Raw genomic sequence first — 23,366 nt, 5'->3', positions numbered from 1 at the left:
CTCCCTCCGTAAGGCAGCCTCAGGGTACCCAGATTTCTTACACAGCTGCTGAAGGTCTCTAGTGCAAGTGTCCTGAGAGAGCCAGCAGACGCTGTGTGGACTTGTCTAACCCAGCCTCAGCAGCCATGCAGCACCCCCCCAACGCATCCCCATCTTCAAGGCAGTCGCCCAGTTCAAGGGGTAGGGGACATAGACTCCACCCACTGGTGGGAGGAGTGTTGAGATGCACAGATAGGTTTGAAGACCACCGCAGGAATCAAGTCACAGAGAGGCTAAACGGCTGGCCCAAGTCATATAGTTCATAAATGGGGAGCTCCCATGTTCTAGTCCAGAGTCCTCTTATGCCAGAGTCAGCTTCCTGTGCCCGCGCCGCCCTGCCTGCCTGGGGAGTGCAGAGATGAACAAGACGGGGGCCCTGCCCTCGGCCAGCTTACCAGCCAAAGGGAGCACACCCCTGCTCACCTCCAGCCCAGGTCCTGGTCATCACCCTGCCTCCTCCTGTGGATTTGCTGGCCGTGTTGCTCACTGGTCAGCAGGACTGAGACGCTGGAGGGGCTGTGGGAAGCTGGTGCAGATTCTCAGAACCCAGTGCTCCCTATCAGTTCAGCTTTACCCAAAGGAGCTAGAATCTTTTTTTCTACAGGGCTGTCCTCACTCCTAGGAGTCCTGCTGGTCAGCATTAGTACTGAGACACGTAACATCCCTGAGGGCACAGAGCAGGGGCTCAGTAAATGTTCGCCAAACAAAAACGTTGTTTTGGGGGAATCTTCTGTCACCCCAGCACATCTGCTGACTCTTCGTGTGCCTGCTCTGCACCCCTGGAAGACAGCAGAAAAGGGGGCCACCCCTGCAGCCTCTCCCAGTGAGGACAGGGTCCGTGGCAGCACGGGCCTCGCAAGGCCAGCCTGGCCTCTCAGAGCCCACGGGAGTGCTGACCAGGGTGGTGATTGCGATGGCAGAAACTGGGACTTTCTTTCTAGACTCTTCCACCCTTCTCCGTTCCTCTGGCAGCACCTCCTTTGGTTCTGCCTTCGGAGCCTACCCAAGCAGAAGTTCAAAATAGGCCTGCTCCACCCCATCCCTTGTGGCTTTCCACATCTTTTCTGTGGAATAACAGAAAGATCATGGACCGTGGAGGCCCACAGACCTAGGTTCAAATCCCAGTTCTGCCACTTCCTGGCTCTGTGACCCTGGGCAAGTCACTTAACCTCTCTGTACCTCTGTGGCTCCACGTGTGAGATGGGACAGTAACGTCAACCCTCAGCATGTTCTGGGCATTGAGTAGCATGAGGCTCAGCATAAGCCTGGCTCAGAGCTGGCGTGGGGGAGGTGGGGGCATAAGGGCAGGTGAGTCTTCCCTGTTGGTTAACCCCTCTCACAAAGGTGGGAACCGTCAGAAAACTACTCAGGCCTTCCACTCTCCCTACATCCCCGCCATGAGATCGGAGCAGTCAGAACAGGAACCCTGTAGACAAGTGTCCATGCCCAATGGTGGGACTTCAGACCCTGCGTGGGCTGCATAGCCCAGCACCATCTCCCAGACAGATGAGGCCATGCTTCTGAAACGTGGAGGGGTGAAGGGGTGGAGATTTCTTAAAGGTGATGTGGAGCAGAGAGCAGAATACCTCGTCTTGTGTGCTGGTTAATGGTATGGGCTCTGGAGACAGGCTGCCTGAGTTCTAGCCTTAGTTTACCCATTTATTAGCTGACTTTGGCCAGGGGACTTGACTTCCTTGTGCTTCACTTTCTTCATCTGTAAAATGGGAGTAAGAGTAGCACCTGCCTTTAGGATTGTTGTGAAGACTGAATGTGTTTGTTCACGCACTGAGAGCAGCACCCAGCACACGGTAACCACTCATCATGTGTTAGCTAATAGCCATCAGGACACTGGCCGACGCCCTAACTGTGCCATTGGTTGGCTGTTGACCTTGAGCAAGCCACTTCCCATCTCTGGGCCTCAGTGGCCCCACCTAAGAAATTAGCAGACTTGCCCAGATGGCCCACAGGGCCTGTCAGGCTATGATGTCATCGTTTCTGGAAGTGCAGGGGGGCCTGAGTGTGAGGTTCTGTTGGTCCAGGCCCCCTGTGACTATGTGGGCATAGCGGGGGGAGGTCACCCTGGCCATGTCGGGGGAGGGAAGAAAAGCTGCTTGGAACAGAACCAGCCCCCCATTCATATAAACGGGCGCAGGCCGAGCTGCCTTCCACTCCAGTGCTGGTGTGCCGGTGGGCTGGCAGCGGGCAGCTCTGGCGATGAGTCACTGACGGGAGCAGCCACGGCTTCTCCAGCTCATGGAGCGCCAGCCCTGAGCACACAGAAGCTGCAGAGTTTAATGGTGGGTTCAGGTGCTAGATGACAGAGAGGGAGCACGGTATTTCCACATGCCTCGGAAAATCGGAAGGCCACTCTCCTGCAGGCCCTCGGCAGCATCTCCAAGAGCTTTGACCTGGGGTCTGGAGCGCCTGCCTTCCAGGGCCTCTTCCCTCCATACCATATGGTTTTTGAGGAGCCATCAGCTGGGAATCAGGCACAAAAGCTGCCCCACCACCACCCAGCTACAAGGTTTAAGGTTCCCCCAGATACAGGGACTCCCTCTCCTCCTCCCTCCCAGGCTCTCACCATCTCCCTTCCTTTGCCATAGTGACCCCTTCCTGAGAAGCATTGTGGCAAAATGGAAAGATCACTTGGTGTCAGGAAGCCCTGGGTTCGAATGTCAGGTCTGCACTTAATTGAGCAAGACACTTAACCTCGCTGAGCCTCAGTTCCCTTGCCTGGAAATCCCCTTCCCCGAGCGCCAGAGGCAAGCGCCGGAGGAGCTGGCGCGATGTGCAGTCTCTGTCAGCAAGCTGCCTGTGAGTCAGGGTTTCATGCGTGGCAAAGCAGCTTCCTCGCTGTGCACGGTTGAAAAGCCAGCCCTTGACACAAGCAGCCGCCTCTCACTGACAAAACGGGGCTGATGATGATAATATCTACCTCACAGGGCTGCTGAGAGAAGCAAATGCAACTGCGTGTGCAGAAGCACCTTGGGAACTGCACCGAGCCTGCCCAGCACGGTGGCATTGTCATTCCCAAAACACCGTAGTGAGGTAGTGAGGGGCACGGTGAGCAGGGCAAACAGAAGCACTGACATCAACTCTGGGAGTGGAACCGGAGGCCGGCGGCACAGGTGGGCCCAGGACCTCAGTGGTCCGTGCAGGCAGGACTACTCTGAGCCCATTCCAGTCCTTGGCAAAGCACATAATTGGTCCTCGGCGATCGTGTGTTGGACGCACATACGAATGAGCAGAGACGGAAATCAGCCCAGTTCTCCACCACCACCACCCACTTGTATAACTTTCTGTCACAGACCTCCACCCACCACCGCTGAGATTAGTGGTTCTTGACCTGAGATCCATGAATTCCCTCCAAAATTGTACGCAGAATATAGTGTGTGTTTGAAAACATCATCTTCCTAAGTAAAGCAGTGTTAGAGTTCTACCCAGAAAAGCTTTTAAATATACCCTGCTTGGCCCTGGCCGGGTAGCTCAGTTGGTCAGAGCATCATCGCGTGCACAATCCTAAGGTTGCGGGTTTGATTTCTGGTCAGGCCACATACCTTGGTTTCAGGTTCAATCCCTAGTCACGGTGTGTCCAGGAGGCAACTGATCAATGTTTCTCTCTCTTTCCCTTCTTCTCTCTCTAAAAATCAATAAATGTAGCCTCAGGTAAAGAACAAAAAACAACCCTGCTTTGAAAGGTGGGCTTCTACCAGGTGCTCAGTGAATACCCGGTTGGGTTCATTTGGATGCTAGGACTGTCAGGTGCCCTGTGGGTTCAAAGACAACAAACAAACAGAGCAACAGACAGCATCCACCTCTGTCTCTGAGGTACGCATACAGGCCCCACCGACCTGCAGTTTTTCCTTCCTGCAAGTTAGTTACCTGCCATCTTTCATGTGCAAGACTCATGATCAGACGTCGTCCGGGGCCGGGGCCTGTCCTCTGAGTGGCTGCTCTGCAGCAGGGCGGGTCTCAGACAGCCATGCACACCCTGTCTGTCTCTCATGTCCTACCAAGTGCGTTTATTCTTTTCAGATTTTTTTTTTAATTTAAGTATAGTTGGTATACAATCTTATATTGGTTGTATTAGCTTCAGGTACATAATTTAGCAATTCAACATTTTTATACCTTACAATGTGATCACTCCACTTAATCTAGAAATTAACTGTCACGGTGCTTACTTACCACAATATCACTGACTATATTCCCCTTCCCCGTTGCGTCTACCCCAGCCCCTCCCCGCTGGCAACCGGCCCTTTGGTTTGTTTGTTTCCACTTAGATGTGGCAGGCGGGGGCCAGGGCCCAGAGCCTGGGGTTATTCACTAGGCCTCACGGTATCTAAACTCAGAACGGTGATTTTTTGATAAAAATACTATTTCCCACTAAAAACAAATACATGTGTATGAGTATATACACACACGTATGTGTGTATGGACACACATTTGTTTATTAGAGGAAACCTAGAATGTATACACAACGAAAAAATCACCTCTCACTCCACCCTCCTCCAAGGAACTGTTGTTCATCTCTGGCTTCTCTTCTCCCCATGCACCATGTACGGCATCCGTGGCGTGCACACTGCGTGCGAGGTGCTCACTGCGTGCGAGGCGCTCGCTGCCTTGCCCTCTGCAAGTACCGTTGCATGTTAACCTCCCATCTCACGTCGGGCCCACTCCACCTCCTCGCATGCACGTTTATACTTCCTTAATGTTTAAGGCCAAGGGGATCATACTGTTTTGCAACCTTGCCTTTCTCCATAGCATTGCAGTGTCTTTCCATGTTGTTAAATATTCATCTGCAGAGTTATTTATAACAGCGGCGGGATGTTTTAGTGCGGGCAGGTTCTGTGCTTCCCAGACTGGGGCGCATGTACCCCCGAGGGCAAAGCCACAGGATAAATGTAGCATGTTCTCCTGAAGCATAAATTTGATTCGAAGCTTTGGGAGGAAAAGAAACACATTAGTATAATATCAAAACCAGTGCATACATACCATAGTATAAAACAAAGAGCACCCATGAATTTTAAAACAAAGATCCAAGTTTAGAATTGTGTGAGCTTGTTGTTATTCCCCAGAGACGCAAGTCCCACCCTTCTAGGATGGCAGGAACATCTGAGAGGCACCGAGTTCGAGTTCAAGACCTGTTTTTTACAGACAAGGCACCTGAGACCCAGGGAGAAGGGATTGTCCAAAGTCCGCAGCGGGTGTGTGCCAGAGCCAGCCACGGGACCCCGGCCCGCACCCCTCCCGGCCTTCCGCGTTTGACAGCATCCCTCCCCTGCTTTTCCAGAGGATATGGGTAGAGACCTTGCCACCTGAGTAATTAACCCTCTGCTTATCAGTAGTGGAAACTCTTGGCTTCCTGCGTGATCCATCTTTTAACAGCAGCTTTTTCTTTTGCTGGCCAGGATCTGAGCTGCGCGCACCTGTGGTTAGTAACTGTGGCCTTTCTGTGCCAGCCCCCACACACTCCAGCAGCACTTAGATGTCGCACTTCGTGCACTGTACTGTGAGCGTGTATCCACTGGTCTGTTTTACCCAGGAGACTGGGAATCCTGTGTCATCATCATCATGGTAATCTGACATTTAGCAGGCACCCTCTAGATGCCAGGTGCCGTGCTGGGTGTTTTATCTACAGTCTTCATAACAGCTTTCCAAAGTGTGTGAGATTATACCCACTTATCAGTGAGAAAACTGAGTAAAAGATGATCACTTCCCCTTTATCATTCCCTCATTGAATAAGTATTTCCTGTAGGCTTAGATGCCAGCACTTGAGTTAGATTAGATGCTGTGGACAGCTGTGATGAACCAAACTGATACCACTCCTGCCCTTACAGACTTACAGACGAGTGGGGGAGATGATATTCAACCAGTAACTTTACAAACTGTAGTGAGTGTAATGTAGCCCAGAGCCCATCCAAATGCCTCGGTTTAAACCCTCCTTGGCCACTTATTAGCTGGCTGACCTTGTGCAAGTCTACTAACCTCTCTGCACCTCATCTCGGTCTTCTGTACAAAGAGAATAATCGTAGTACTGACTTCACGGGGGTACTATGAGTCAGTAAATTAGCAAACGGAAAGCCCTCGGAGCAGAGCCTTGCACGTTCCAGGTGTGTTGCTGCGGGTGGAATGAAGGAGAAGCGTGGAGGGCTAGGCACGTAGGATAGGGCAGGACCTATGTCTGGTGACCTCTGGTTGAGTTCTGTAAGATGCATAGAAGTTAACTTGTCAAAGTGGGGGGTAGTGACGGGCGGCGGGGGGTGGGGGGAGCAGAGTGTTGGAGGGCTGTTCCAGGCAGAGGAAACAGCATGTGCAAAGGACAGAGGGTGGGCTCATCTGAGGACATGCATAGCGTGTGGCTGGAACACAGCAGGCAGGGAGCCACACAGGGTCAGCATCTGGAGAGCAGGAGCCTGTGATGGAAATGCAGCTATTTCCGGGCCCTGGGCTCTGCACTGCCCCATTGACCCAGCCCGTGGGAGATGCTCAGTCAGTGTTGCGTGAACAAGCAAGCACGTGGACAAACGACGACATTGGCTTCACGTGGTCTTGGCTGTGGGTCTTCTGTTGTTGCCCAACCAGAAAAGGAGTCCATTGTCCCATATACACAGTTATGTATGGACAGTTCCATCCCCACTGTCAAGCGGGTCACGTCCCTGTGGCTGGCCCCTGTCTTTTGGGCAGCAGACTGAAACGTGGAGGTTTGGATGGGGGCCTTCAGCATCCGGGACTCACCAAGGGGGCTGCTGGTGGGACCCCTGCCCCATAGTCAGGAGCCAGTGCTGTTCAGACTGTTGGAGGTGTGGGGCCCTGTGTTGAAATGATCTTAAAGGAAATCTACTGTGTGGAACGGGGACAAGCAGAGCTTCCACGGTTCAGCCTCAGGCACAGGGGCACAGAGCACTTGGTGATACCTTGTGCACCTGAGGAAATACGAGGGCTCCATAAAGCTCAGTTAGAAAACCAGGAGGTGAGCCCAACTCTCGTTTTCCAGGTGCGGAAGCTGAGGCCCAGAGAGTGGGCTTCTCTGCCAACATCACACAGCCAGGTGCAGACCCAGAACTGAATTCCAGACATTTGATACCGATTTCACAACGCCCAGATTTTTCTCCACGCCACCCTGACTGCCCCTGCTTCTCCTCTGTCTGGGGTCTCAAGGTTGGGGAGGGGCTCGTGGCCAGGCTCTGACAGGGTCACGTGGCCAGCCCCCAGCCCCAGCCCCCGCCAGGGCCCAGAGCACAAAAGTCGCCAACCCGGAGGGCCGGCGTGGGTGGGAGGTTCACGCTCGCGACCTGGTTGTGCCGTGCCTTTTCTCTCTCTCTCTCTTTTAATTGAGTTTGAGGTGGTTGTTTTTTTGTTTCCTTAAGAAATGGAAAAGAATGAAGCTGCGTAAACACAACGATGTTAACTCCCTGAAAAACCTCCTGCCATTTTAACTCTGTTACTGGAGAAATAAAAGAGAAATAATTTGTCCACCCACACTTAGCTGTTTCTGACGAAGGTAGGTGAATACTGCTTTGCTAATCGAGGGTGACTGCTGGAAGTGGAGCCACGCTGGCTGATCCCGGCTGGAGAGGATGCCCCTGCGCCCCGGAAGGAGCGGCCGGCTGCGGGGCGCCAGGCCCCGGGTCGGCAGCCGCGGTCCGCCTTCCACAGGTCTCCCCCAGCCGGTAGTGATGGAGGCCCTGGACCAGGCCGAAGGACTCACGGCCTCTCCGAGAGAAATGCCACCACCACCCCCTCCTTCACCGCCCTCAGAGCCAGCTCAGAAGCCGCCACCTCAAGGCACCGGGAGCCACTCCCTCACTGTCAAGAGCAGCCTGTGCCTGTTAGCTGCCTCCCAGTTCCTGGTAAGGACCTTGCAGGCCTCACGAGGGCCTGGCCAGAGTGCGGGTTGAGGGGCAGCCCTCCACGTCCTCCCCAAGCTGGCCGCCTGGGGATGCGGACACATGAGGGGCCTTCTCGCTGTCCCTCCGAGACTCCCAGCCCCCAGGCTGGCGTGCGGCGAGGGCAGGAGTTCAGAGCCCCAGCCTTGATAGCTAAGCCCCTGCCACCCTGCCCTCTGTAACCCCAGAAGTGGGACACAGCCGCCCCCCAACCTCTGGCCCTGCAGGGCTCTCTCTGAGGACTTCCTGTCTATGGAGGCACCTCTGGGAGACTTCCCTTTTTATGTATGTAGCTGGGGGATCCCTGGGAAGGGCTATCTCTTGGCTCCTTGTAGTCAGCTTTCCTCCAGAGAGGCCCTCAGGCCTCCTTTGGGCACACAGCACCTGGGCCCTTCCCCCCACTGTGCAGTCCGGACCTTGGGGGCCCAGGTCGAGGTGAGCTCGCTGGGGAGAGAGACAGGGGCAAAGAGCCCAGGCTCCGAACTCAATCCCCTGTCGCAGCTGGCCTGCGGGATGCTCTGGCTCAGCGGCTACGGCCCCGTCTGGTTGCAGAATGCCACCCTCCTGGAACAGCTGGGACCCGCGGTGAGTAAGCTCGGGACCTCCAGGGGAGGAGGGAACAGTGGGGGCCTCCCGCCCCGCCAGCCTCTGCACGGGCGGGGGTTCTCTGAGTCCCGCAGATGCTTCCGCCCCCCCGAAGCTCTTCTCCCTGCTCCCCACCCTGACGTGTTTATCCGTTGTTCCCCAGGCCTGGCTGGGTGTGGGGACCTGGGAAGTCCCCAGTCTGCTGCTGGTCTCCGTGTCTGTGCTCCTCGTTACCACCCTGGTAAGGCGCCTCCCGACCTGACCTCCGCGCTCCCCTCCTCTGGCCCTGAGGCCGAGTCCCCACCAGCTCCCATTAGATGTTCTGGGCAGGACCCAGGACGGAGAATCTGTCTCCTTCCCCTGGTGTGCCCGGCATGGGGTGGGAGCACCTTCGAAACTGATTAGGGTGTTCCAGCAGGGAGAAGACTGAAGTAGGAACCCCCACATCCCCCCAAGAAACCCTCAGTGCACAAGGAACTGAGGGGTCAGGTGGGGAGGGGTCAGGGAGGACAGGGTGGGGTGGGGTCCCCCATCTGTGTGAGGGGCATTGCCATGCAGATAGCTCCCAGGAGAGCAGGGCTGCTCTAGACACGGAGGGCCAAGGGGTAGTCCCATGGGCGGCCCATCAGCGAGGGGCAGCAGCATCGTCCAGGGTCCTTGATGCCGTGTGCCTCCAACTAGGTGTGGCACCTCCTGAGGGCTCCCCCAGAGCCACCCACCCCAGAGCCCCCTGAGGACAGGCGCCAGTCGGTGAGCCGCCAGCCCTCCTTCACCTACTCGGAGTGGATGGAAGAGAAGATCGAGGATGACTTCCTGGACCTGGACCCTGTCCCTGAGACTCCTGTGTTCGACTGCACGATGGACATCAAGCCCGAGGCCGACCCCGCCTCACTGACCGTCAAGTCCATGGGTCTGCAGGAGAGGTGGGAGGGGTGGAGGAGGGGTGGACTCTGTGGGCCCTGGAGCGCTCGGCCCCCAGGCCTCAGGGCAGGTGCCTGACTCTGACCCCAGTGCCCTGGCCCTGGCTGACCTCGTAGGCTAGCCAGGGCACACACGTGCTCTCTGGGTCTGATGCGCATAGATCAGAATGCCCCGCGGTGAGTGCTCACGGACACTGTGACTGCTCCCCAGCACACAGGCACACACAAGCGTGTGCGTGAGCTCTCCCACACGTGCACTCCCGTGCTCAAGTAAGTCCGGGTGGGTTTCTTTGCTGCAGGACTTGTCAGGGCTTTTAACGTGCTTGTGCTCAGTGTCAGTCACGAGGGGGCAGTGCATGGCATTCCCCAAAGCCACTTAGCCACAGATCACGCTTTGGGAGGTGTCAACACTCTCTTTCAGGGACTAGCTGAGTGAGCCAGATCACTGCAGCTTGGAGTTCCCCACGCCATGTCACAGGCAGAGCAATGAATGAGGAATCTGTAAACATGGCTCTTGCTTCAGCTCTGCTGCCCTCTCACTACGTGAGCTCGGGCAATTCTTAGCACCTCTCTGGGTCTCGGTTTCCCTTTCTGTATGATGAGGGCCCTCCCTGTTCTGGGCCTTTAGACACTGAACACAGTAGACACTGTCCAGGGTGGACACCCTGGCCCCCCGTGCCGTCCTTGGAACTCCTTCTTTTCCCGCCATCCGAGAGTCCTGGCCTCTCCTGGATGAGATGTCCTTGACTCATTGGCAACCTCATCCCAGACTGCCGGGCCCAGGACCGTGGTACAGAGGGCCGAGCCCTGCTTTGCTGATGTAGGCAGGTCCCCTCTCTCTGAGAGCTTCCCCGGGGCCTCAGGGCTGGGCCCTGCCTCCAGTAGTGATGGGGAGAGTCCAGGGAAGGGCTGTGTTAAGGAGCCTCAGATGGAACCTTTGGAACTGGGGCCCCTCCCCCCATCCCCCACTCAGTCAGCGACTGCACTGAAGGAGACAGGGAGTCAGGCTGAAGCCCGGGGCTGAGACTTGTGCTCCTTATGTCAGGGGTGCGATCACAGCCCTTCTGCTCCCCTTGGAGCCCACTCTGTTCCTGCCCCCTATCTCTCTGTCCATCTTCCCACTCCGAGGCCCCAGCCCATGCCCCTTCCTGCTGCTGAGACTCATGCCCCTTTCCCGGTCCTTCCAGGAGGGGCTCCAATGTCTCCCTGACCCTGGACATGTGCACGCCTGGCTGCAACGAGGAGGGCTTCGGCTACCTGATGTCCCCCCGAGAGGAGTCGGCCCGGGAGTACCTGCTCAGTGCCTCCCGCGTCCTTCAGGCCGAGGAGCTCCACGAGAAGGCCCTGGACCCCTTCCTGCTGCAGGCGGAATTCTTTGTGAGTCCTCTGAGCCGGCCGGCCCACAGTGGGCAGGCCTCTGTGCTCACCTCACCCACCTCGCAAGGCCGTGGAGTCAGATGCCCAGGATTCAGCCTCTGATATATGAACATCATTTCATTATCACCTCTCCTGCTGCCGTGGGCATACTGCTTCCCCTCTGGGCCTCAGTTTCCTCATCTGAGAAATAGGGGTAAAAATGACGGGGATGTTGCAAGGATTAAAGAGAACACTCAGGTGTGCAGAGGTCGGTGTGCAGTGGTGTTCCTAGTCTTCAGTGCTCAGTCCTGTGCTCTGGAAGCCACAGAAAGCCTTCTCTTCTAGCCACTGCTTTCTCGCCCTCCCGCCCGACATCACCAAGCTTGGCTCCTGCCCCTTTGAAATCTCCCCACCCCTGCAGCTGTAGCTTAGGGCAATCCTACATATCTCCTCTCTGGACTTCTACGACAGCCTCTAGCTGCCTGGTGGACTTCGAGGGACCCAGTGAATGACACCCCTCTTTTACCTGCCTGCACACTCAACCAGTTAAAAGCTAAGACCTAGGAGATCACAATATTGCCTTTATTTTTGTTGATAAGGACCAGGTTTAAAGTGAGACTTAAGTATGTAGCAATCGTGAGCTTCCGGATACCAACTCCCAGAATTACACTTGCTACCTGCCCCAGGAGGTGATGGCCTATTCTGGGTCCCATGGGGCGCCCCTGTAATTCTTGACAGGAGGGCCCATCGGGTTACCCACCTCTGTGGGCGGCAGGGTGGGAGCGGGGCCAGGAGTATTGGAGGAGAGTCCCTCCTGGAAGGAGCAAGACAGACAGGAACCCAGGTGCCTCCCTCACAACCCCCTTCGCCCCAGGCCACCCTGCTCCCTGTCCAGGCCCGATGGCTCTCTGACAAGGCCTCTGTCACCCTGTGACCCATGGCTCCCAGTTCCCCAGAACTTAGCATGGCCTGCATTCCCCAAGCTGGGCCAGCCTCTGCCCCCCATTTCTAGCCTTAGGCCCCCTCAGCCCCTGTAGGGACTGTCCGCTTCAAACTAGGCCAGCTCCCGCCTTCCCTGTCTTCCTCCTCCCAGGCCTTTTCACACATCATCCTCCACCCTCAATGCTCTGAGAGCCTTCCTGGACCACCCCAGTGTGGGGGACTCCACCCACAGGGCCCCCCCAGCTGCCACAAATGAGAATAAAACTACCAAGACATGATCTGCTTGGGGAGGAAAGGTGGCCAGTCTCTCGAAGGAGAAGGGCTGGGAGCCTGTTCCTCAATGGGCTTGTATTGGGTTCATTTGCACAGGAATACAGATAAAGCTCATTAATCATTGCCAGGAAGTAAGGATCAAACAATAGATAACAAAGAACTCTGAGGGCCTATTTTGAGTCAGGGTCAGATAGCTAAAGAGATGTAAAACTTTCAGGAACAAACTTACTTCTTGCTTGGATGCTTATCAGTTAATTGAGAGCATTCTAAACAAAGCAGGTTTCACAGGATTTTACATATTCTTTCTTAGACCTGATCACCCGGGGAACCCACCCTTTCCAGCACAGGGCAGCACCACCATGTCATTGTTTTAGGCTTAGGTGGAGCAAGGAAAGTAAGGCAGCCAAGAGATTAGGAGATTTCTCAAAGACAGAATGAGGACTCAGGCTTTGTCAAAGCCAAGGGGTGAGGGGCCATCACTCCCTTTTGCTGTACCCCCCATGTTCTTCCATGAGGGCCTCCACATGATTGTGCCTGGCTTAGGTCATTCCCCCCTTGGGGAATCTTACCCATCATTGGCTAACTGACCAAGCATTGGGGGCCAGTTATGGATGAAGTAAAGTGGGCAGAGGCAGTGCTCCTGCCAGGGAGATAAGCTTTGTCTCCTTGGTGGCTTACGGTTCAAGGTCGCTCCCTCAGCCTTAGCCTTGGCAGGGTTACAGCTTCTGAAACCAGGCAGGGCGGTTCCCAACACCCCAGCCCCTGCTGCCCCTCCCAGTTCCCACCCCCATCCCTTGAAGGAGGGACTTGTGCCCTCTGTCATTTCCTGTTCGGTAGGTCATTGTGGATTTTGCCCAGAGAGCAAGGAACACAGCCTGCACACCCACTCCACGGGTACTTTTACACATTTTTACTCTTCTGAGTCTCACAACAGTCCTAGAGCTTCAGTGCTGTGACCCGCATTTTTTGGCGCATATACTTAGTGGGTCCAAACACAGTGGGTCCACCCAGCGTGAACACTGCAGAGCTCCACGTGGTCAGATGCTAAACTGTGTGGACAGATACAAAGGGAGTGAAGAGGCAAGAGGCACCGGGGAGTCATTCCATAGGCTAGGGGCATCCCTAAAGGGTGAGAATGATCCTAAGGGTGAGGTGGTAATGAAATGATGTTCATCCATCAGAGGCTGAGTTCTAGGCACCCGACTTCATGGCCTTGCGAGGTGGGTGAGGTGAGGGGTGATCCATCCCTAAAGGGGGGAGGACTGAAGAGGGGTGCTCCCTGCAAGTGGAATGCCACGAGCTCAGACCCGGAGGCCAGATGGAGAAGGGCACATTAGCAACAAGAAGAAGCAGGCATACCTGGAGGGCGGGTCTCTTGAGAGCCACCTGGTGGTAAAGAAAGACCCCAGAAGGCTTCACATGCCAGGCAGAGAAGTCTAGACTTGGAGTTCTTGACACAGAGGGTGGGAGGTGCAAGGACAGCCTTGGGAGCTCAGGAGGTCCCTTTCCTGCAAGAGAATCAGGGAAGGCTCCTTGGAGGAGGTGACATTGAAGATGGACAGGACACAAGAAGAGGATGGGGTGCAGCATAGAGCGAGCAGTACAACCCAGGGTTCTGACGTGAGGGTGTCTAGGGTGGGAATACAGACCAAGAAAAGCCATGCCGTCTGACTGCGGTACAGGGAGTGTGGAAGATGGTGGCAATCAACCAGGTCGCTTTTCAAACTCTTGTTCTTCTTGCTCATCAACCATTTATTGAGTGGCTGCTATGTGCCAAGGCTGGCCCTCAACAGGCAGTGGTGGTAATAACATTTGTTGTGCCCTTGACGTGTGCCAGACCCTGTTCTCAATGTTGTTTGTGCATGAGCTCATTCAATAACAAATGGTGAATGAACGCACGCACACCTGCCAGCCCCTGGACAGGATGTTGGGGGTCCAGCAGCCCCCACATTCAAATGTCTGTGAGGGCCAGCCCCCAGCCGCTCACACTGCTGTGTCCTCCTGCAGGAAATCCCCATGAACTTTGTGGATCCGAAAGAGTATGACATCCCTGGGCTGGTACGGAAAAACCGGTACAAAACCATCCTTCCCAGTAAGTACTCACTGCACCGGGGTCAGGGTGGCTGGGATGGGCTCGCTTCCCTGTGGGCGCCCTCCCCCTGAGGAAGATCTTAACCCAACAGCTAGGCCTCCAAGGTCATGAGAAAGGATGGAAGGTGGCGATGCCCAGTGAAGGGAACCCCACCCTGCCCCTGAGGGCAGCGGTTAGTTCATCCCTTCACACAGCACTCTCGGACCCCCGCCCTGGCCCGGCATTGCTGCGCTGGGCTCTGCGGAAACCCAGACAGAAAGGGCACTGACAGCAGCAGCTCCTGCACAGCGCGTGGTGACGAAGAGTGCTTCCACGTCCTGTGCCTCTTCAGAGTGGGCAGACTTTAAGGAGACGTGAAGGAGGCTCAGAGAGGTCATTGGCTCATCCATGCTCACACAGCTGAAAAGCACAGTACTGAGTTTCAGACCAGGCCTCTGGGACCCCCGAATTGGGCCCCTGTGTCTGCCTGGAGCTCAGTCCGTCCAGACTGCACATCCACCCTCACAGGCAGAGCGCCCCACAAGGGAAGGAGCCGCCTTGCAGGGGCGTAGGGAATCCCTGGGAAGGGGTTCTCCCTCTCCGGGGACGGTTGGACCAGGTGACCTGATGTTTCTCTGTCAGCCCTGGGGTGTCATTTTCAAGCATTGCAATAACTTGATCAAACCCCTGTCTGTCTGTCACCCTGTGGGGTTCTGGCCCCAGGCCCCCGGGGCGAGCTTGGGGGCGCGACGTGTTGCAAGTGAATCCCCACAAACCTACTCCACTCAGTGTATGGAGTGACGAGGCTTTAAAAAGCAGTTTTGCCATCAGCACCTTCAACAATATGTAAGATGTCATGACTTATTTTTAACTTTTAAAATAGCAACTTGTGGTTGCTATGGTTACACAGTCTCTAGGTAGTTGCAGTTCAACAAAGCACCATGTAAGGCCGGGATACGCTGCTCAGGCTGCTCACCTCTTCCCTGTCTTGCCCGCCCCCACACACACACACCCTGCTGCCCCACCTGGGGGAGCGGGGAGGGCACCTCAGAACCCAGGCCTTTGCTGGCTGCTCAGCACGGCCACTGAGGGAGGGCGGGCATCAGGCCATCCCACCACCTGGTCCTGGATTGCTGAGAGGCCTTGAGCCACCCTGAACCCCCAGGCCTCCGAGCCCAACAGCACAAGTTCTCTGTGACCAGCAAGAGTGCCCCCTGTGCCCTCAGAGACTGGGATAGGGAGCAAGGGCAGCCGGCAGGCCAGGCCTGGAGAGGCCCCCTCTCAGCCCCAGGACACCCCGAGGGTTGTTCCTTTGTTCCTGCATTCGTTCTGATCCCGTTTCCTGAGCCCCTGCCGCTGGGGCTAAGAATTCAGATGCGAATGAGGCACAGACTGTGCACAGGGAGCTCACAGGCTAGGGGGAGAGATGGCTCCGTGGACAGTGACACAGTGACCAGTAGCCCGGCGGTCAGCACTGAGAATGAGATGCAGGAGGGCAGTTTCTGCCCATCTCACCCCCACATCCCGAACTCCAGTCTGCGGGGTACATCACAGACACTCCCCCATGTGCGGAACGGCCGTCTCTCAGAGGTGGCTCTCCTCCTCCGTCCTCACTGCCAGTGACTTTGTAGGGGCAGGGAGTAGTTGCCCAGTTTCGGGGGTGCCGTTCACATGGGCCGCGTGGACAACTGATTGCTGCCCCCCGGAGCTGGGAGGAGCGGGGCAGCCCACGGAGCCCTGACACTTGTCACTGGGACCACCGCAGCAATCTACCGGCCCGACTCCCTGTCACCCTGGAATCCTCAAGTTCAGGTCCAGCCTGGTGAGCACAGCCTTTTGTCAGCAGGGCCTTCCCTGGGTCACCCCTCACCCTGCCCTGTGCGCCCTCAAACCTGGCCCAGGTGCCACCTATTCCGGAAGCTAGAGTTACAGCCTAGTCCCCCAAGTCCGAGGCCCCCTCTGGGTCCCCCAGCCCCAGTCCTCGCAGGCCACATACTGCCCTGTCCCTGCCCAGCACTTGGGGCAGGGCCGACATCTTGTTTATGCAGGAGTTTCCTCTAGAGCACAGTGCCGGGCACAGAAGCACTGTCGTCAAGGGCCCACAGGACCAGCCCCGTCCCCACGGTGGTGCTTGAGTCTGGCCAGCACCCACTTCGGCACCTAATCTGGGCCGGCGCCGACAAGGAGAGGGCAGCAGGCCCCTGCGGCAAGCCCTGCCGCTCCCTGCCGCTGGTCCCCGAGCGCCCCTCTGCTCACCCACTGCTCCACTTCTGACACCCTTCCACGCCCCTGTCTGCACAGCGGCCCTGCCCCACCTGCCCCCATCCCCGAACCACCTGCCAAAACCTCGGGCGCTGGGGTGGGGTGCTGGGGCGGGGCACACTAGGGCCCGGGAGCGGAGGCTCGAGCCTTTTCTCCTGCTGCGTTTGGCATCCTTCTTTTCACCATCAACTCGTGGTAACACTAGTAACCGTGACCGTGACCGTGACCGCAGCAGCAGCTTTCTGTATGGAGTTTTTCCGAATGCTGGGCCAAGTTACCAGTCAGAGGACTCAGTACCGTTTGCTCCTTTGACCTTTACAAGATTAGTCAGGGGACGGTGAAAGGGTGTCCCCAGGCTCCAGATAAGGCAGGAGGGAGATGAAGGAAGCGACCCACTCGGACACAGCTAGTGCCCCAGAGCCAGGACGTGAGCCCAGGCTGTCTGGCTCGGTGGTGTAGGCACCCAACCCCTCCCCTATGCTTTGAGATGGTGCAGTGCACGCCTGCAGTGCTGTTCGCCCAGCCCTCCCTGTGCAGGAGAAAACAGAGGCCCAGAGAAGGAGTAAGACAGTGAGCTGGTTTTAAAGCCGGACTACAGCCAGGCCCCCAGGCCCCAGCCAGCTTGCCGCCCACCCCCACACCATCCCCATCGCAGTCCCAGCCTCCGCAGGCTGGCGGGGCAGTCCGTGCAGGGAGGCCGGAGCTGAGACAGAACAGATTCCACTCGAGAAGAAGAGCAGGATGTTATGAGACTCTCTTACTATGGGATTTGACATGTGAATGGGTAGCAGCGGGAGGAGGAAAAACCTCTGTGCGCGCACGTGTCTGCTGCTGAAACGCAAGTCCAATCTCAGACAAGGAGGGCTTTACCCCTCTTATCACAATGTTCTTCCTCGGCTTCCGTCCCCCAATCTTATAGCCCGTTCTGGTTGGAAAGTGCCTTACAGTTTACATAGCACTTTCACAGCTGTTTTCTCAGTTATCTTCCCAGCAATCCTAGAAAGTAGGTATCTCTATCCCATATTACAGACGGGGAAACTGAGGTTTACAAAGGCCATGTACTTTACAAATGGACACAACACACTGGCAAGAGCACACACTCAGACTCTTGCTGCCCCTGCTGTCCGGGATGTGCACTCCAAGCTTTCTTCTCTCCAGAACGTAAGGCCCTGTGAGGGCTATTTAAGAGCCACGGCCAAGGGGCTGGCATTGAGGCTACAGAGGCAGAGTCCTAGGGCCTTGCCTTCCACCCTCCTCTTCGGCCAGGGCCCTCACCTCCTCAGTGGGCCATGGGGGGATCCGTGTTTTGCTACTGAGCTGGGGAAGGAGGAACTTTCAGTCCCAGAAGAAATGTGGGTGCACTGAATGGGCCAGACAAGGTGGGCGCTGCCCCAGGGGGATTGCACCTGTCAGACCCCAGCCCCACCTGTCTCCCCCACCCCAGACCCTCACAGCAGAGTGTGTCTGACCTCACCAGACCCTGACGACCCTCTGAGCTCCTACATCAACGCCAACTACATCCGGGTACGTAACCCCATCCCGACAGCCTCTCCCTGAAAAGGACGCCCGTGCCGGTGGGCTCCGTCCTCTGGGCTTGTTCCGAAGCCAGCAGGTGGCAGTGCACCTGCTGCCAGCCCCCTGGGAAGAGCCTGAGGGTGGGGATGGGCCCCGGGAACACCACCCCCGACCCTGACCACCTGGATGTGGTTGGCCGCAGGGCTACGGTGGGGAGGAGAAAGTGTACATCGCCACGCAGGGCCCCATCGTCAGCACGGTCGCCGACTTCTGGCGCATGGTGTGGCAGGAGCACACGCCCATCATCGTCATGATCACCAACATCGAGGAGATGAACGAGGTGGGCACCCCGGGCCGCTTCCAGCTGTCGCTGCTCTGAGCCCTGGCCGCACCCCTTGCTCCCGCGTTCTCACAACAGGCTCGTGAGTCAGCAGCGTTCGCTCCGCAGTCGAGGTGAGGGAGCAGGAGGCTCAGCAAGGTGGAGTCGTTTGCTCAGGGCCACACCGACGGTCCGCAGCAGAGCCTGGAGCTGGCCTCTCCACCTCCAGTGCCCATGACCTCCACCAGGATGCCCTGCGGCCTCCAAGGCTGCCAGGGCTGACGCTGGCCACTTCCTTACCCATAACAACCCAATTAATTGAACCCCTAGGAAAGCCCTTCAAAATGGGTATTACTACATTGGGACCACTGGGATAGCATAATTGATAAAATACAATTTTTAAAAATGGGCATTACTCCCATTGCCCAGATATGGAAACTGAGGCTCGGGAAAGGGAAGTAACTTGAAGGTTAGGAAGCTGAGATGCAAACCCAGTACTCTTAACTGCAAACCTGTTGCTGTCTTATGTCTCTCCCCGCTGGCCCTGGGGGGCACTGGGGAGAGTATGGCTGGGGCGTGGGGGTGTACCACAGCCTGATCTTGGCCCCCTGCAGAAGTGCACCGAGTACTGGCCGGAGGAGCAGGTGGTGCATGACGGTGTTGAGATCACCGTGCAGAAAGTCATTCACACGGAGGATTACCGGCTGCGGCTCATCTCCCTCAGGGTGAGGCCTGGGACGGGGCAGGGCTGGGAAGGTGGGGGCAAGGGCACTGTTGAGGACCTCACAAAGAACAGTGTGCCAGAGTCCACTCTAGCTGAAGTGAAGTCCTGTGTCTTCCAGGATTCACTGATGAGCAGGGATGAGGGAGGGGTGAATGGACTTGGGCACAGAAGCAGGACCAAACCTGTTGTATTTCACGCTGTTGGGTTCTCTGTGTGTCTGCACTGTCATCCATAATGGCTTCCAGCACCCAAATCCAGGACTGTCTGGATAAGGGGTCTCCAGCTGCCTCCAGTACTGTCCTTGTTAAGACCATAGTGACTTTGAGATCCTGGCTAGAAGCATCCCTTTCACCTGGGCTACTGGCCTTCTGGCCTGTAGAGCCCAATCTGTCCACCAGAGGGCAGACATGCCTTGCTGCATTGGGGTTGCTCAAGGAAGTTGTGACCACAGAAAAAGGAAAAAAAGAGACGCAAAATATGAGCAATACAAAACAGCCCAGAAGAGTGGGGGAAGGCATCCTCCCACCCAGAAGTTGTGCTTCTTCCAAGAGCAACGTAACAGAGGAGACTGTTCCTTTGGAATCAGGAGGATCAGTGTGTTATCTTTTTGAGAAATGATAAGAACGGAGTTTGGGGAAGGTGGGACCACTCCAGTAACCCCAAAGGCTGGGAGAGGTGAGCTGGGCACCAGGAAAATGACGCCCTATCCAGAAACAGCTTGGGAAGTCCGGTGGTGCTGGCGGCCTCAGGGCCCAGTTCAAGGCCTGAGCCCTGTCCCTCCAAGCTGCCCCCTCTCCCACTGGAGAGGACACGAGGTGGGATGTCAGGGAGCACTCGGCCCCCAGAGGGCAGTGCCCCTCAGGCCTGGACCGCTCTGAGATACAGGCCTGGCTGAAGGGCAGGAAGGGCCCGGAGGTGGGGAAGCAAAGGCTGTGGTGGCTGTCACAGCCAGGTAACTCAGGGGACCGAGGAACCAGCTTCCTGTTCCCTGGGGAAGAATGGTTGGGAGGAGGTGGGGCTGCCTCATGTTCTCGGTGCTGCAGGACTGGGTAGGGAAGAACCAGGGCAGCCTGGGGTTTGCAGGCATTCACTGCGGTCCGTAAACGGTTAAGTGCACCTGCACCAGCCCGGTTCTGGGTGGGACACTGGGAACGGAGCTGACTAAAGCCTGTGCTCTCCTCAAGGAGCACCCAAGAAATGGCAAGCACTGAGCTAGAGATAGGTAAGGACACAGAAGGTCACTCTGCCAGCTGGGGTGCTCCCTGTGTCCTCGCCCCTTCTTTGTTCTCCCTGAGGGCTTCCTGGAAGTGGTGATGTTGAGTAGAGTTTTGAAGGACGAGTAAGAGTTGACCAAGGGGCAAACAAATGGTGTTTTTTTCTCTGCATTCCAGGCGGAGAAGAAAGTAAGGGCATGGAAGTTAGAACGTGTGTGTGTGTGTGTGTGTGTGTGTGTGTGTGTGTGTAGCAGAGGGTTTAGCTACACACCATTTGGAATGCGGGGGTGTCAAGGACCAGCCCCCAGGGGCAGGAACAGGCCTGGAAGGGCCGACCCTGCACGGCGTGTCGCGTGTGCCAGGCTGAAGGCTGCACGGACTGGGTTTGTTCAGGGAGCAGGGAGAACCACGAAGAGCTCCGAGCAGCGGGTCCAGGTCGGCGCTGCCGACAGACTTTTTGACTGGTGTGGAGATGGGACAACCGGGGTGGGCAGAGGCCTGCCCAGGGGAGAGATGACGAAAGCCAAGGTGGGAACAGGCGGGGTGGGTTGGGGCAGGGAGAGGGGGGAAACAGCCCTTGCTGGGGTTGGGGGTCCTGGTGGGCGGGCCAAGCCGGAGGCGAGAGGAAGGAGCGCTGGCTCTGTGACTGAGGGGCCCCTGGGGGCTGTCTGTCGAGATGAGGAGCTGGGGGACACGCCTCTCTCAGATGAGGCCGGAGCAGTTGGGGCAGACCTGAGGTGAAGACCAATGCCGCCCCGCTGACCAGCCGCCATACCAGACTGGCTTTGGTCTCTGCCTGGTGCCACTCTGCAACGCAGCGTTGATGGCAGGGGCCAGAGGCCCCACTCCCTGTGTCCTCCCTCCTGTGTTCCTCCTCCCATCCCTTCCCGGTCTCTGGGCTGCTTTGTGGGCTCGGAGGCTCACGTGTCTCTGGGGTGGGCCTCTGTCTCCCGGGCAGAGCGGGACGGAAGAGCGAGGCCTGAAGCATTACTGGTTTACGTCCTGGCCCGACCAGAAGACCCCAGACCGGGCCCCCCCACTCCTGCACCTGGTGCAGGAAGTGGAGGAGGCTGCCCAGCAGGAGGGGCCCCACTGCGCCCCCATCATCGTCCACTGCAGGTGGGTCCTCCTAGCCACCCGCCAGGGCAGGGCAGCCCCGCCCCTGCTGCCCCGCCCCCTCACCCCTCCCATCCCCTCGGCCCTCAGCGCAGGGATTGGGAGGACTGGCTGCTTCATTGCCACCAGCATCTGCTGCCAGCAGCTGCGGCAGGAGGGCACGGTGGACATCCTGAAGACCACGTGCCAGCTCCGTCAGGACAGGTCAGCCCACGGGCAGGGCAGGGACTCGTGGAGAGCTTGAGCCCAGGGGTCAAAGGGGCGAGGGGCAGGAGCACACTGGGCACGGACCCGGCTGATGGGGTAGGGAAGACAGGTAGGTGGAGGGTGTGGGTCTGGATGGCTGGTGGCTGGATGGAGGGGAAAGAGAAACAGCTGCCGACCCAAAGGGCAGGGGCCGAGGGATGAGACACACCCTGCCTGTGCCTGCGGTCTGTGCCAGGGCGGGGAGGGGCAGGGAGGGGCAGAGGGAGTGGCTGGCTAGGGGTGGCCTCTCCAGGCTGCATAAATGCAGGGCCCTCACAAGTGGTTGGTGCTCCGTGGGTTTGGGGGGACCCTCCTGCAACCCACCCCTCAGCAACCCACCCGCGCTGTGCATCTCTGCTGGGCAGGGGCGGCATGATCCAGACCTGCGAGCAGTACCAGTTTGTGCACCATGTCATGAGCCTCTATGAGAAGCAGCTGTCCCGCCAGCCCCCAGAATGACCGCCCTGCCCCCCCAACGAGGTCCTCTGGGCACCACCCAGCCCGAGTCTGGGCCCTCACCCCAGCCGCACCCCCAGGATCCTGCGTCAGGTCCTGGCCTGCTCCCTGCCCCGCCCCTCCTGCTTCCTCCTCTCCAGCCTGGCCCCTGCCCCGCCCCTCACAGCTCTTCCTACTGTATATACTGGGGGTGGGGCAGGGCGGGGGAGGGATGTGCCAGGCCAGGCCTGGGGACCCAGGGCCTGACCAACTCCACGCAGACCTGGGGCCTCGGTTTTTAACGACGGTTCCATTGCTACTTGATTCACAATGTTTCTGTGCCGCACTCCGAGTGTCCTGCCACGGCGTGTCCTGTCTGTCCATCCATCTCTGCTGTCTGTACCGGACACTGTGTCTCCTCAGCCTGGGGAAGGGGTGACACGCTCCAGCCCCTGAGTGGCCCAGCCAGAGCTGCCTGGCATGGGCCCCGACCCCACTCCTTCCAACGGGCAGGTGGCGTTTTGCCCCCAGTTACTGGGACAGGGTGGGGAGAAGGGCCTGAGGACCTGGAAGTCAGGCCTGGAGAGCTCCCAGGTGGGGAGAGGCCTCAGCTGGGGGCGAGGTCTCTGGGTCGGGGTGCAGGAGTGTCACAGCCCGGGTGGCCTCTGGGTGTCAGGTGCTCTCTGGAGGCCGTGACCAGCCGGGAGGCATGGGGAGGAAGGGGGCAGATGGGGGGCTGTGAACCCAGAGGACCTGGGCCCTGGGTGGGGTGGGAGGGCGAGGGGGAGCTCCAGGGGTGAGGTGGGGGCTCAGCCCCAGATCTGAGTGGAACGTTCCTCCGTGACTGTGGGAAGCCTCCCCAGAAGTCTCGCTGCGTGCAGCTCTGTGTGTGTTCCTGTGTCCACGCGTGTGTTGAGAGCCCACCAGCAGGGCATGCATGACTCTTTGGCGACATGTGTTATCTTGGAGCCACGTGTTTTTACTGCTGACTTTAAATATTTATTCCACGGCAGACAGAGACATTTGGTGTCTTTTTATAATTTGCTCGTGGTCATTGAATAGAGCAATAAACAGAGCATTTTGAGCAAAACTAGCCTCCTGGGTCTGTGTGATCACCTCTTCCCGCCACTCCCTGCCTCCCAGTACTGTCTCCTCCCCCTCCGAGTGTGCACACGTGTGGGCACACACACGACACAGCCTGGCCCTCAACCTCCCTAACACCCCCTTGTGGAGACTGGCAGTATGAAGCGAACTCAGGTCTGCAAAGCCAAAGACGTCATTAGACAAGATTCTCACCCAATCCAGCCGGAGCCCTGGGCCGAGGCAGAGTGGCTGGCAGGGCACAGGTTCTGACGGATGGGCCAGAGACACCAAGGCTGGGGCCGGAGGGGCGTTGGGAACATTCAGGTCGCCCTGCCAGGCCCCTCCCTGTTGGACAGCACACTTACCCGTGTTAGCCCTAC

At 57.5% G+C, this 23,366-nt stretch overlaps 1 protein-coding gene across 2 annotated transcripts in view; it reads left to right on the top strand.

Annotated features, from left to right (window-relative positions):
• Nucleotides 1-22,634, top strand: part of PTPN5 (protein tyrosine phosphatase non-receptor type 5) — a 50,028-nt gene extending 27,394 nt beyond the window's left edge. Inside the window, exons 3-15 of one of the 2 annotated variants that reach the window (XM_045825807.1) lie at nt 7,407-7,540; nt 7,696-7,889; nt 8,427-8,510; nt 8,674-8,751; nt 9,192-9,433; nt 10,618-10,807; nt 14,009-14,093; nt 17,779-17,858; nt 18,052-18,189; nt 18,783-18,893; nt 21,065-21,225; nt 21,313-21,426; nt 21,834-22,634. In XM_045825807.1, coding sequence (XP_045681763.1) covers nt 7,716-7,889; nt 8,427-8,510; nt 8,674-8,751; nt 9,192-9,433; nt 10,618-10,807; nt 14,009-14,093; nt 17,779-17,858; nt 18,052-18,189; nt 18,783-18,893; nt 21,065-21,225; nt 21,313-21,426; nt 21,834-21,927 — 1,551 coding nt within the window. In that variant the 5' untranslated portion in view covers nt 7,407-7,540; nt 7,696-7,715 and the 3' untranslated portion in view covers nt 21,928-22,634. The remainder of the gene's footprint in view (nt 1-7,406; nt 7,541-7,695; nt 7,890-8,426; nt 8,511-8,673; nt 8,752-9,191; nt 9,434-10,617; nt 10,808-14,008; nt 14,094-17,778; nt 17,859-18,051; nt 18,190-18,782; nt 18,894-21,064; nt 21,226-21,312; nt 21,427-21,833) is intronic. The other variant, XM_045825806.1, reaches the window with a different exon arrangement.
• The last annotated feature ends 732 nt before the right edge of the window (nt 22,635-23,366 follow it).

Source organism: Phyllostomus hastatus, unplaced genomic scaffold, assembly GCF_019186645.2.
Source record: "Phyllostomus hastatus isolate PE091 unplaced genomic scaffold, TTU_PhHast_1.1 phas_scaffold_585, whole genome shotgun sequence".
Classification (NCBI taxonomy): Eukaryota; Metazoa; Chordata; class Mammalia; order Chiroptera; family Phyllostomidae; genus Phyllostomus; species Phyllostomus hastatus.
The sequence above is the reverse complement of the archived record's forward strand: the minus strand, read 5'-3'. Positions and strand labels throughout refer to the sequence as shown.